The sequence below is a fragment of the Brachionichthys hirsutus genome, chromosome 17 (genome assembly GCF_040956055.1).
Source record: "Brachionichthys hirsutus isolate HB-005 chromosome 17, CSIRO-AGI_Bhir_v1, whole genome shotgun sequence".
Taxonomy (NCBI): domain Eukaryota; kingdom Metazoa; phylum Chordata; class Actinopteri; order Lophiiformes; family Brachionichthyidae; genus Brachionichthys; species Brachionichthys hirsutus.
The window spans coordinates 11,145,031-11,158,414 of record NC_090913.1 but is presented as its reverse complement, the minus strand read 5'-3'; the positions used below and the strand labels follow the sequence as shown (position 1 = coordinate 11,158,414).

At 48.9% G+C, this 13,384-nt stretch overlaps 2 protein-coding genes, 1 long non-coding RNA gene and 2 other non-coding genes across 6 annotated transcripts; 1 reads left to right on the top strand and 4 right to left on the bottom strand.

Annotated features, from left to right (window-relative positions):
• The first annotated feature begins 1,417 nt into the window (after positions 1 to 1,417).
• On the top strand, positions 1,418 to 8,645 carry chtf18 (CTF18, chromosome transmission fidelity factor 18 homolog (S. cerevisiae)). Its single transcript, XM_068751161.1, has 22 exons — positions 1,418 to 1,508; positions 1,696 to 1,779; positions 1,851 to 2,007; positions 2,134 to 2,323; positions 2,461 to 2,553; positions 2,695 to 2,747; positions 2,835 to 2,976; positions 3,090 to 3,317; positions 3,398 to 3,495; positions 3,583 to 3,706; positions 3,810 to 3,946; positions 4,009 to 4,102; positions 4,181 to 4,279; positions 4,365 to 4,495; positions 4,637 to 4,745; positions 4,833 to 5,057; positions 5,135 to 5,284; positions 5,364 to 5,494; positions 6,617 to 6,761; positions 6,860 to 6,952; positions 7,236 to 7,305; positions 8,299 to 8,645. The coding sequence occupies exons 1-22, from the start codon at positions 1,418 to 1,420 to the stop codon at positions 8,418 to 8,420; spliced, it is 2,766 nt and encodes a 921-aa protein (XP_068607262.1). The 3' UTR covers positions 8,421 to 8,645.
• Positions 8,646 to 9,034: 389 nt separating this feature from the next.
• Positions 9,035 to 9,324, bottom strand: LOC137907085 (guanine nucleotide-binding protein G(I)/G(S)/G(O) subunit gamma-13-like). The gene is made up of 2 exons (XM_068751394.1): positions 9,227 to 9,324; positions 9,035 to 9,140 (listed from the first exon to the last, which is right to left on the bottom strand). Exons 1-2 carry the CDS (start codon positions 9,322 to 9,324, stop codon positions 9,035 to 9,037), a joined length of 204 nt encoding a protein of 67 aa, XP_068607495.1.
• Positions 9,325 to 10,644: 1,320 nt separating this feature from the next.
• LOC137907107 (uncharacterized) lies at positions 10,645 to 12,135 on the bottom strand. Of its 2 annotated transcripts, none has more exons than XR_011105918.1 (5): positions 11,995 to 12,135; positions 11,370 to 11,484; positions 11,089 to 11,161; positions 10,860 to 10,890; positions 10,645 to 10,763 (listed from the first exon to the last, which is right to left on the bottom strand). It is a non-coding gene; the product is annotated as an uncharacterized lncRNA (long non-coding RNA). The 2 variants fall into 2 exon arrangements; XR_011105919.1 differs by having other exon boundaries at positions 11,089 to 11,158.
• Positions 10,959 to 11,048, bottom strand: LOC137907196 (small nucleolar RNA SNORD60). The gene has a single exon (XR_011105927.1). It is a non-coding gene; the product is annotated as a small nucleolar RNA SNORD60 (small nucleolar RNA).
• LOC137907195 (small nucleolar RNA SNORD60) lies at positions 11,237 to 11,326 on the bottom strand. The gene has a single exon (XR_011105926.1). It is a non-coding gene; the product is annotated as a small nucleolar RNA SNORD60 (small nucleolar RNA).
• Positions 12,136 to 13,384: the final 1,249 nt, after the last annotated feature.

Below are 13,384 nucleotides of genomic sequence, written 5' to 3'. Positions count from 1 at the left end.
TCCTTTTCTCACAGACCTGGACACACGCGCGCGCGCACACGCACACACAAACGCGCGCACACCTGTCGTCTCTAACCCTTGCAGCCTTTGCAAAACACCTTAAACTCCCAAAACATCACAAAAAAGAAAGCACATAAGCTCCCCTCTGCAGCCGACCTCTCCTCCTCTGTCAGCGTTTGGTGAAGGTGTGAGGAGGGCGGCAGCCCCCCCCCCAAGGAACCAATGATCGAACGCATCGCCTTAATGTGGCACCCATGCGGCGCTGACACGCGCTCCGTGTTAGGGGATAATGGAGTGCGCGGTGGAGTACAGATGCTCCCGTGGACCAGAGTGCGCGCTGATGCGCACACACTCAGACGGTCAATCATTGTGGATGACACGTTTCTCGTCATTAGCGTCTAACGACGCAGAACACCTGCTGGTAAGTGGCTGAATGGTGCGCACCAAAGCACCGAAAGGGTTAAAGTGGAGATAGTGTCATTACAATGATTCCTTCCTGGATATATAAAAAAATACACCTGGAACTATTTCCAAAGCAGCAACTCGCCGGATTCTCTGCAAAAAGTTCGCATCCACGTTCTCAAGTGAAATAGATTAATCGTGACCATTAATTAATTAACCCCATCCTGCCGCGGGGCCATTCTTAATTCATTTATTCATTCATTTCATTTATTCATTCATTTATTTTTTACACATTGGGCATTTTTCACTGAGCGACACACGAGAGGCCGGGAAGTCGGAGAGGAAGCGACAAATTAGGCCGATGTTAAATTACGAACGCACCGGGTGTTTGTCTGCTATAAGGAGCAGATGGCGGCGATGGGACAGCGTGACGTCACGCACATCATCATCATCAATCTCAGCCGACGCCGTAATGTAAAAGCTTGAAAAGAAAACAGGTTCTATATGTTAAAAGCTCCAGATAAAAAGACATCAAAACGATATATATATAATGTTAGCTTTTAATATAAGAAAATGCACATTTATGAAAACATTGGGCTGCATGATATTCGTATTTTTTTCTCTCAATGGTCCGGCTTTTATTACACAATTATGTGTTCTCAGATAATATATGCACATATTTAATTATTCACTTCCGTACTTTATATTCTGACCGTGATCTGGCTTCACCTTGCGTCGTGCGCCACCTTCAGTCCGAATCAGACATGTCTTTCATTTGGCAGTCGCGATGCATGATGGGAGATGAGTTGAATAGCCAATTAGCGGGACAGCGATCGGCGTAACCCGGAAGTGAAACATAACAACAACAAAAAATTGCCGGGAAATGTGCTCGCCACTCGCCAGCGGCTACCGAAACTACGATTTATGAGGGAAGTACCGTATTTAACGTTTGTTCGCATTTCGCCTGAGTAAATTAGCAAGTCTCCGGTCGTGACGCCGACCTGTCTGAAACGATATGGACGAATACGACGAACTGTTCGACATCCGGGATGACTTCGAGGAGCAGTTCGCGGATGAGCTGGAAGTGTTGGCTCAGATGGACGGCGGTGAGGACGAGCTAGCTAAAAAGCTAACACCCTCCTAAACTTATCTGGGAAGTAGGGTGCAGGATTCATAGACCTTACGAATTAGGCTCTAAAAAAAATGTCAGACAGCAGTGGAAGCAGGAATGTGTTAATTAATTATGTAACATACTAATTATATGTTTACGTCTTTCCCCAAAAGACACCCCAGAGCAGGGCAAACGTCAGAGACATGTTGCAGGAGATGACCTTTCTGACGTCGAGCACCTCCTGGTCCTGGATGACCAGCCTAGCAGTGAGTTCGGGCCGGGCCGCTTGTCTTCCTGTCGTCATGCGTTCTCGTCTAACCCGACTCCATCCTCGCAGCCCCCAGGGCGAAGCGACTGAAGCAGGATGCAGGAGTGGTCAAGCGACTTTTCGACTCTTCGCACCGGGATCAGCAGAACAACGCAGCCCTGGCGCGGAGTGATGACATCACACCTCCGTCCTCTCCAGAGCAGTATGAACCCAGTCGCACTCTCCGGTAGGAGACATTAAACCACTTTTTTTTTTTACTACTGTTCAGACACATTTAAAGACATACATTTTCTCTACAGTAATATATTTTCACCTATTATAGCTTGACCAGTGTACATCTTACGTGTTTTAGGTCAACCCCGGCTGTGCTGGACATCAGTGGCTTTGCTGCTATTCCAGAGACGCCCAGACGACCCCCCAGAGAGGCGCCAACATCGCTTCACGCCCTTAGGCGGCCTCCTTTAGAGGGAGAGTACATCAGTGTGACTGACTCATCGGGGACTCGCGTCTACCTCGGACAAAAAGAAGACGCCGGTTCACGGGTTAAACTCCTGAGATTTTCGTTTGTCATGCTTCAAAATATGTTTTGGAATTACTTGTTAAGATCCGATGTTCAATTCCTGCACCGTTTATGTCTGTATTTCTTTGTATTTGTATTTTTGTTTGTTTTTTTTGCCAGGTAGTGGATACCAGAATTGTACCCAACTCCCAGGGTGCACTGGGGCTGCTGGCATTGCCGATAAGTGTGTTGAGGGAAGAAGCGGCAGAGCGTGTGAGTGACAAATAACTTTATTAGTAGCCCATTATTTAAATCAATACATCGATTTATTAGTACAACCACTGAAAAGAACTGTAGAAAATTTGACCGTTTCAATTCAGTCAGTGGTTTTTCTATTTCTTTAACGTGATGCAGCATTACCGTCAGGCTCTGGAAGAATCTCGCCGTCTGGCGGAGCTGCTGGACCGGTAACTCCCCGCCTGTCTTTCACCAATCGAAAATCTGATCACATGTCTTGCTTTAAAAAATAAATAAATTACATTTTCACACTCCAGGAATGTGAACGATGCGTTTGTGGAGTCTGAAAACATAGAAAATAAAGAGAATGACCCCCCCGAGGACACGGAAGGAAGAGCGTCTCGACTGTGGGTGGACAGGTTCTCACCCCAACACTACACGGAGCTTCTCAGCGATGACGTAAGCCAACGCCAACACAAGAGCATGAAGAGTAGGAAGTAGTAGTAGTAGTAGTAGTAGTACCAGTAGTAGTAGTAGTAGCTTGCACTGATGCCAGTCGTTTGTTCTTATAGTTTACCAACCGCTGTCTGCTCAAGTGGTTGAAACTCTGGGACACGGTTGTGTTTGGGAGAGAAAGGAAGACCCGCCTGGTCCGCTTTGACAGACAGGTTCCCAACCAGAGCTCGTTCAAACCCAGTCAGAGCAATCAGAATCCAACAAACCGCTTCAAGAGCAAGGTCGAGATGACCGAGGAGCTTCTGGAGGCGGAACTGGACCAGCACAAACGGCCCAAATTCAAGGTCAACTCATGTCGACACATTTCAGTTCAAACTCGTTTAAAAATATATGTATAAATATATATATTTCTGACCTTTTGTAGGTGGCATTGTTGTCTGGGCCACCAGGGTTGGGGAAGACCACCCTTGCTCATATTATAGCAAAGCATGCTGGGTACAATGTGGTGGAAATCAACGCCAGGTTAGCTGAACTAAATGAAACCCGCGTGCGAGTCAGGATTACTGCAGTCCTCTCGTGACCTCATTCGTAACGATTATCTCTCCGCAGCGACGACCGCAGCGCCGAGGTGTTCCAGAAACGCGTCGACACGGCAACGCAGATGAAGTCCGTCTTGGGATCCAACGAGATGCCGAACTGTCTCGTTATCGACGAGATCGACGGGGCACCGGCGGTGCGATGGAGCACGTTAATAAAAAGATGAATCGCCGCGAGTGCTTGTTGGCTCTGTGAGTCTTTGATGTGAAGGTCTTCTCTCCTCTGTCGCCTTTTGACAGGCTGCGATCAACATTCTCTTAGGGATGCTGAACAGGAAGGACGGACACGGCGCCGAGGCCGGTACAGAGAGCGCAAAGAAGAAGAAGAAGAAGGAGTCCCTCCTCCTTCGACCAATCATCTGCATCTGCAATGACCTGTAAGACACGCCAGATTTTTCCAAATGTGCCCCTTCATCTGATTATCGCTCGCTCCTCCCAGGTATGTCCCGGCGCTCAGGCCTCTCAGGCAGCAGGCTTTCCTGCTGACCTTCCCCCAGACTCAGCCCTCCCGTCTCGCGCAGAGACTGGCCGAGGTGAACGCGCTCGCAGAAGGTGCACGGCCGATCGCACGAGCAAAGCAAACCCGATCTCACGCAAGTTTGTTCTCGCAGATTTCGCTCCGGCAGGGGATGAAAACGGACGCCGGCACTCTGATGTCGCTGTGTGAGAAGACCGACAATGACATCAGGGCCTGCATCAACACGTTGCAGGTGGGGGGGCAGCGACCTGGAGACCCGCTGCCTCTTGTGGTTCATTACGACGCATCACAGCGTGCGGTTTCGTTTCTTTGTCCAGTTCCTTCATGGTCGTGGCCACAAGCAGGTGGACATGAGGACAATCCAGTGCGTTTCTGTGGGGCAGAAAGACCAGAACAAAGGCTTGTTCAACCTGTGGCAAGAAATATTCCAGCTACCGCGCACCAAACGGTACAGCGCGCCTTCTATTCCTCAGTTGTGATTGTGAAATTGTAAACGGCAAAGGAACGAGGATGAAATATCCGTCGAATGACACGTGACGCTATCGTTCATCTGTTGCCATGTTCTACTTCCTGGACGACGTCCCTTCAGGAAGCGAATCGGTGAAGGGTTCGAAGAGGCTTCCGGGTCAGGAGCCCAGAGGTTTCAGCACATTCTGCTCTTGGCGTCCTCGAGTGGCGAGTATGAGAAGGTTTCTCAGGTACTGAGCGCACCTGTGGTGGGAGAAGAAACTCTGGCTGTTGAGTCTGACGTGAGCCTCTCCTCTCCTCTCCTCTCCTCTCCTCAGGGCCTGCATGATAACTACCTGTCCATGCGGGTGAGGGATCCCAACCTGCAGAGTGTATGCGAGGCCCTGGATTGGTTCTCCTTCGCAGACAGGCTGAATCAAGTCATTCTGCACTGTCAGAACTTCTCCCTGATGAGATACCTGCCCTTCCTGTCCGTCACCTTCCACTTCCTGTTCGCCCACACCCACGTGCCCCGCATCAGCTACCCCCACAGCCAGCACGAGGTACCCGAGAACCACCGTGCACCGTCACGCGGCGACGTGGCGAGCAGATGGGGCAGTCTCTGCTGTCTCCTCTCCAGGCCTCCTCCCGGCTCCTCGGCAGCAGGAACGCTCTGTCCACCATGTTGGCCGACATCCCGGCGCGCACCCGAGCGAGGATCAGCCAGCTCAGCCTGAACCTGGACATGCTCACCCTGCTGCTCGACATCATCTGTCCCAAACTACGGCCCGTGCGTGCACAAAGCGGCCCGTGAGCTACGGTGTGATGCGCTGCGTTCAATGTCATCCGTTCATCCGTTTCTCCTCCAGGTGAATCCGCAGCTGTTCAGCAGCAGAGAGAAGCAGCAGATGCGTGAGCTGATCGACACCATGCTGGCGTACAACCTCTCGTACAGGCAGGACCGCACGCCGGAGGGGCAGTACACTTACGTGCTGGAGCCGTGAGTGCGCGCGCACACACACACACACACACTCGGGCCGCTGAACGGATGTGTGCTCCTGGGGTGTTGAAGGTCACTGCTCCTGTCTGCACTGTGACGCTCCGCAGGGAGGCTTAGAGACTAATCCCCGTAACGCCTGATGTGTCTGTGTGTGTGTGTGTGTGTGCTGCGAGGTAAAAGTCTCACTCGCGGGGTTCAGGCGGACGGAGCAACAAGGAAGAGGAGGAAACACGAGGAGATATTTGAGGACTGAGAATATTTGGTTTTGAATTCGGGAGTGTTTTTTTTTTTTTTCATTTTCCGCCTTCGTTTGTTGGGAACGGTCCCGTGTCCGTGGGATGGGATAACCATCAGTCATGCGGGGCCACAGCGTGGAGGAGCCGCCCGCCCGGGGGGGCTCCTTCCTGCAGGCTCGCTGCGACCACGTGCTGGTGACCAACGACTGGTGTCTGCCTCTGGTTGTGGCTCTGCTGCTGCTCCTGCTGATCTACACCTTCCTGTACCTGCCCTCTCTAGCGCATCACAACGCCACCCTCTGACGCCGCACGCCGCCAAGCCTTCGTGGACGTAAACGTTTAACGTTCCCGCAGGCGGATTAGTTTGGACTGCTCCTGTTTCGGCGCAGTGTTGATTGGTCGGTGCAGTTGCTCCTTTATTTTCAGGAATATTTTCCCTGAGAATTGACGTGGCTGCTTTTTTTTTTACCAGCTTAGAGGCGCCTGAACTCATCATCTTACCTTTATTTATCTTTATTCATTGGTTTTATCTTTGGTTTTTTATTGCATTTTTATTCTGAATGTCAGAAAGGTAACTAGAATGAACTTTAATTATATGCACATTTCATAAATGGAAAGATTTGCACGATATTCCTGACTTTTGTCGATTAGATGATATTTTGCACGCTTCAAAAGTTGCTAACAAAACTCTTACTTTGATGTTGCCGATCTAGAAAGCATAATTTAAAGGACCGTTATAAGACAGCATTAGAGAGGACACGCGTCCCGCCTCCTGAACGATGGAATCGGATCAGATGCATCATGTCTGGGCTCTCGGCTCTAATTCATGAACTGGTACTCTAGATTGTTGTTTGTGTACAACTACTCGTCTGGTGTGCGTTTGCAGGCGTGTTGAGGAGGTAGTGAAGTACCCGGGCCTGCCGCCGCGCCGCCAGCTGACGTACCAGGCCAAGCAAACCATCAGCAGAGAGATGGAGCAGGAGAAGATGAGGAGAGCCGAGCAGCTGGTGCGGCAAAGGAACCCAGCGGCGGTGAGCGTTCAAGCACACAAACGGCGTCCTTGTGCAGACCGCCAGGCCGGCGTTCTGGGTGCTAATAACCTGCTGCGTTCTGCGCGACGCAGGAACAGGAAGAGAAGAAGAAGAGCGCCGGCCCTCAGGCGACCAGGAACCACCAGCAGAGGCTGGAGAACATCGTGAAGCAGACGACAGTGGAGACCCGGGTGAGTCGGGGGGGGGGGGGGGGTCTTTCTCCTGTCCCGAGTCACGTGCCAAGTGTCACACCTCTAGGGGGCGCCAGAGAGCAGCCGCCACGCGTGAATGATGCTAATGAGCCTCTCGAGGCCAAAAATGAGGATAATGAGAAGTCACTAGGTGACAATTCCTCACGGAGGACCCGGAAATGAGGCTAATGAGGAGTGTTTGAGCGATCAGTCGCCGTTTTTGTCCTCGAGGTAGAGGACGTTTTTAAAACTGACTGATTGACCTCCTTTTTGCGTTCTGCAGCCAGAGGTGGATTTTTTTGGCCGAGCCGTCGTCCCCAAACCTCAGAGACCGCCGCCGTCTTCGGACACAGGTACAGTGTGACGTCCCCCTTTAGAGAAAACAGGCCAAAAATGCCTGGAGGGCTTCAGGGATGCGTGTTGCATAACGGTATGCATAAGTGGCGGTCAGTGTGACAAAAAAGTAGCTTCAGGAGGGAAGAAACAAGACTTCTGTTTTTATAAAACAACAGAGGAAGGGAGCTCGTCCTCGCTCCTCCGAAATACCTGGAGTTCCTGCTTTGCATCTTTGGAAAAGCAGGGGCGGGGGAGGCGATTCGGCGCCTTGTCGTCACTGCGGTTAAAAGTGGATCCATTAAAACCACCACACCTTCCTGAAAGTACCGCTTCCCTGAAATTGATCGATCGGGGTGGAAGCGCAGAGCGGCGGCTGTTTTTCGGTCAGAGCGGGGATGACGACAGACCATAATGATCCCGATTCCCCTGGAGGTTCACTGTCTTCGCGATGTCAAATCATTCACGCTCATGAACTGAATGTTTATTTTTGGTCTATATAATGTTTATCCAGCATAATATTAAGATGTCTTCTACTTTTAAATCCCGATGAGTTCATGTTTTCTTAAACTCTGATGTAATCGATCACAAAACTAGAACTCCAATCAACGAAAGTAGTAATCTTGATCATTGAAGCCTCGCCGGTCGTTTTTACCTCCGACTGGATGGATGGAGTTCACTTCAATAGCTTGAATCAGCTAAATGCTATTGCTACAGACACGCCCCTCCCCCCCCCCCCATATAATCGTGGTCGGAATTTAAAGACGGCTCCGCCTCTCCGCATGCAGCTATCAGCGCGAAAAGAACGGAAATGTTCTGACCAGATGAGAAAAAAAAAGCTATATGGACCAATCAATTCATTAAAAAAACAATCACCAGATTGATTAAGTAAACGATTGTTAGCTTGAATCCCGGTTAAATAATTACTTAAATGATTTTCAATCACTTTCCTGTCGGTGGATTATTGGATTATCTGGTGATGAGGTCACTAACTGGATGATCTTTTTTCACAGGCGAGAAGTGTCCGGTTCTTTTGATGGGAACGGCGGTCGGCGACAGCGACGTGTGGTTCCGCTTCAACGAGGGCATGTCCAACGCCGTCAGACGGAGCGTCTACATCAGAGAGCTGCTGTGACGCGTCACGCGCACGCACACACACACACACACACGAGCGCGGGGAAATAAATCCACAGGATCCGGCTGTTAAATTCAAAACAGTCTTTATTTTTGATTGACAGTGTAAAGAGCCAATAAAAAGGTGTTGTTGAACATTCCTCTGCAGTCCATCCAAACAAACCTGTAGAAAGCTACTCGGTGCTACACGCACACTCTCACACGCACGCACACACACACACACACACACACAGTAGTCTTGACATAAATAAAAAGCATTCAGGAGTCTCCAAATAAATAACAGCAATAATGCGTGTGTGTGAGAGAGAACGACATGAGAGTGGTGTGTGTGTGTGTGTGTGTGTGTGTGGGGGGGGGTTATATGTATCCGTGCGTGTGTGTGGGGGGGGGGGGGGGGTTATATGTAGCCGTGATGGTGTGTGTGTGTGGGGGGGGGGGGGTTATATGTATCCGTGATGGTGTGTGTGTGTGTGGGGGGGGGGTTATATGTATCCGTGTGTGTGTGTGGGGGGGGGGGTTATATGTATCCGTGTGTGTGTGTGTGGGGGGGGTTATATGTACCCGTGTGTGTGTGTGGGGGGGGGGGTTATATGTATCCGTGTGTGTGTGCGCCCATTAGAGGATCACACACTTGCCCTTCTCCACCCAGGGGTTGGCTCTCATCAGCTCCGGGTTCAGGAACGGATCGTCACAAACGCAACCCTCGATCCACTTCACCAGCCTGCGAGAGACGATGCGCCTGGTCAGCACAGACGCAACGTGCACAGTGTGCGTGTGTGTGCGCGTGCACGTGCGTGTAGCACTCACTCGGTAACAGTGATGGAGGACTTCTCCCTGCTGATCGCCAGCTGATACTGGAGGCTTTCCACTTCTCTCCTCATCTGTGGGACGTCCAGCTCCTCCATGTTCCTGCAGGACACGCGAGGGAGGGACACGCATGAGAAACACGCAACAGAGGGACGCGAGGAAGACGAGCGACGTCTGATCAGAGCTTTCGTGAAGAATAAAGGACGACTCTGTCGTATCGCTTCCTACTCGATCCGAGTCCTTCCTGAGACTCCCTGGGTGGAAACCGCCGCTCGGAGCAGCAGGATCGACTTTAAACAGTAAAATAAATCCACCTGTGTACATTTGCCTTTGCTGCCCCCCCCACCCCCGCCACAGCAGCAGGCCCGGATGAGAGTTCAGAGAGGCTGCGGATCACTTTACCCCCCCCCCCCCACTGGGAATTGTCTTTCCCTGCCCCCCCCCCTCCCCGCATCCTGCTCATCCTTTAATGGATCGCAGGCCTGCTCTCCTCCAGCAGCATCCGTCCTGCCGGCGCCAGCTGTTCCAGGGAAAAGGCCTTCATCATAGTAGCCTCGGCGCGCGTTACAGACATCCGACCAATCAGGGCTCACATTTATACAAATAAACTCTGATCAATAAACGTTTGTTGTGTTGAATCTCATCCGCCACCGATGTCCCGTTTTGTACCTTTAAACGCCGCCGTTATCAGTCAAAAAAAACGCACGCGTGTCGTGATTGCGCACGCGAACAAGCGCTCTTACCGTCGTTAGGGCCTACCGGAGAGGACCGATGATCGATTATAGCGGGTGGCCCGGTTGATGGAAGACGCAGACACCGACGATAGCGACCGAAAAAAGCGCGAGTCGGTAGAGAGACCGGCTTCGGAAGGAAAAGACGAGGATGCGCACGACGGGCACGAGTTCCTCTGCGCCCCTCCCTGGTTGCGGCTGAATGATGCGGGACGCGCGCTGGGCGGAGGGAACGCGCCCCGCCGCCTGGTTTGACAGTGAAACGAGTGCCGGACGGACCCGTATGGAAATGTGGCACGAAACACGCAAATGAGGACGCGCTCCAGATGGAAAACAAGCCGGAGGGGGGGGGGCTTGTCGTTATGCGCGTTAGAGACCCCCTCCCAGAGAGACTAGAAACTAGAAATTGATCTTAAATCTCTAATCCTGTGTGCGAATGTGAAATCTCTAAATCTTTTCCTTCACCTTAAATTTAAAGTGTTTTATATCTTAGTGCTTTAACAAGTCAATATAGAATACGGTTCAGACACGTCCGTCCGACTCCGGAGCTAAAAGTGAACATTTCTGGTCCCTTGGACAATTGAATTATAATTTGTGTCTTTTCATGCAAGAAAATCTTCGCACTATGGCATCAGAGGCTTCTAATCCCAAAAGATTCCTGTAATATTACAATATAGCACTCAAAGGGTGATTCAAAGAGTCATTTTTTATTCAAACAAAATGAGTTTGACAGTGATATCTGCACCCTCGTTTTGTTCCAGTATCTCGAGGGAAGCGTTTCCGTCTCTGCGGTGACACCGGGAAGCCTGAAAAGGACAAAAAGCCGATCAGGAGAACGATCAGCGACAAATCGGATCCTCGGTAGGATCAGGATGACGCTGCTGGAATACAAGCAGACTTACCCTTTCAATGACCTTGACCAGCACAGTCCACCTGTGAGAGATCACAATGGTTTTTAGCTCACATTAAATTAAAATCAATAACGCACAAGTCGACAGTAGGAGCCTCAGAATCAATTTAGAATCAGGAGCAGGATTCCTGCTCTCATAGTAGGTGTCAGAAAAGTTTATTTTAGCTTGTCATCACAGGCGGAAAGACGTATTCAAATGCCAACGTTCAGCAAGGACTCACGTCTCAAATCCATCCAGATCTCGATTAAAAGATATTGATCGGCCTGGCCTGGCCGTTACATCTTCCTTACCTGCTGAAAGAAAGAGCACAAGAATTTAATTAGCTAGAAAGGCGTCAGCGTTGAGGCGGAGACCGGGACGCGAAACACGAGCCTCAGAAACAAGGTTAGAATCAGGAGCTACGTTTAGCTCTCATAGTAGGTGTCAGAAAAGTTCATTTTAGCTTGTCATCACAGGCTGAAACAGTTTCATCCCAAAATATAAACTCATTAACTCTCACACCTGACGGCAGTCAACTTTGACCCTCGGTGGGCGTCCTCAAGAGGGGTTTTCAGTCTGCCTCAACAGCGCCATCTAGCTCCTTTACCCCCCCAGCTTCAACTCGAGGGGAAGTTAACTGAAAAAGAAGAGTCAAACATGAATAAAGATAAACCTCTTTGTAAAAAATATATATAATAATAAGTGTGGGAAATAAAATGAGCAGGAAGGGCCACAACATGCAGGAATAAAAAGACAGTCCATTACGGTAATGAGATGTCTCTTCACTTGATATAAACAAGAAAAAAAGTAAATTATCTTTCCCAGTCAACCAATTTAAACTTTTACTCTAATTGATACATCCAAGAACTTTAAAAATAGTTCACCACACATGCGCTTTTACTGTCCCTAAAGTTCAAAAAGAGAACTTCCAAGCAAAATAAATAAATAAATATTGGCAGTAGCAGGACACGACAAGATTAAATACCGCAGTACATTTGAACGCCACGTTTTTATGGCAAGATAAAATTCATACTTCAGGTAAAACACGTGGCGGAGCGTGGCCGAGGAACCGCAGCGCTTGCAGAACAGCCAGGTGTCTCGTGATCTATTATTAACATGACAAAAACATTCATAAAACAACACTCACATTTTACCGGTCCTGATTAACCGGCTCGTGATTTGTCCTCTGATGCCGGATAGGAGCTTTATAACTCGTAAAAAGCGCTGGAACGTGGAACCGGAACATTTTGCTGCCACGCTGTTTGAGAGATCCGCTTCAAAAGGAAGTAGATCGGAAAGGCTTCCGGCCAAATTTCGAATCATACTACGGAGAAGGCGGAGCACAAAATACGCCGCTTCTGATTGGCTTATAACAGTATAGACATGTGATGATTGGTTGGATTTGACCTAGATAATTGTTAAGCCAATCAAATAGAGAGAAGGGCGGGCCATTGCGTCGCCATTGTCCACGCAAGCTCTCCTTCCCTCAGATTCCCACGATACCCCATTTAAATACTTCATTGAACAGTCAATATTTTTAACAATAAGACATTTATGATTTTATTAGCAACGAACAATTTAATAATTGTAAAAAAGGAAAGGTAGTACAATTATCAGTGCAACTCCTCAATTTCAATTCTCCCCCCTCAAAAAATTGTAGTTTATTATTATTATTATTATTATTATTATTATTAATATGCCACTATTTAGATACCACAAAGTCCACAAAGTTAGTACAATAAAAATATTTCAGCTTTGTATGGGAAATCTGGGTCGATAACCTTTTCTAGCGTTTGTTATATGAGGCCTTACTACATAAAATCAGTGGACTCCAACAAGTTGCAATAAAAAAACAGATGAATATAGGCATGATATCTGGAACAAACACACTTTAGAGTGACATTTAAGGTTTAATTTACACATTTATTCAGATTCACAGCTGTACAGGAATGCATCATCACAGCAGAAACACAACCTAAACCCAATCATGGCACGACAGCCATCACAACATCCAGAACTCAACCATAAAAGTACAGGCTCAATCAGCTTACCTTTATTCAATGTCTAGAATTATTTATTCTCATTATTATTATTCACACAGAACCATCTGTCTCTCAAATATATCTTTTTATTCTCCTTTTCTTCAAAGAGCATAAAAATACAAGAGGGCTTCTTCATTGGGATGAACACTGCTATTTGATCCACTGTCCGGGAGAGGGGGGGGGGGGGGGGGGGGGGGGGGGCACTGAAAACTGGAGCGCTGAAGTGGAGCAAAGCCAATTTATTACAGGTTATGGGCTCATACGAGGCTTCTGATTGGTTACAAGTGGACTGCAGACATTGATTTAAGGGACATAACTCAATTTATAAGCTACTTTTGACATCACACACAAGGGGGGGGGGGGGGTTGCATGGAGACAGAAATAAACTTCGCCTTGGATGGTGGAAAGAAAAACGGAAAATATGGATTATATTAAAGAACACTACCAAGGCACAGAGAGATGCAGAGAGAAAGTGGGAGAACACAAATAGGGGGG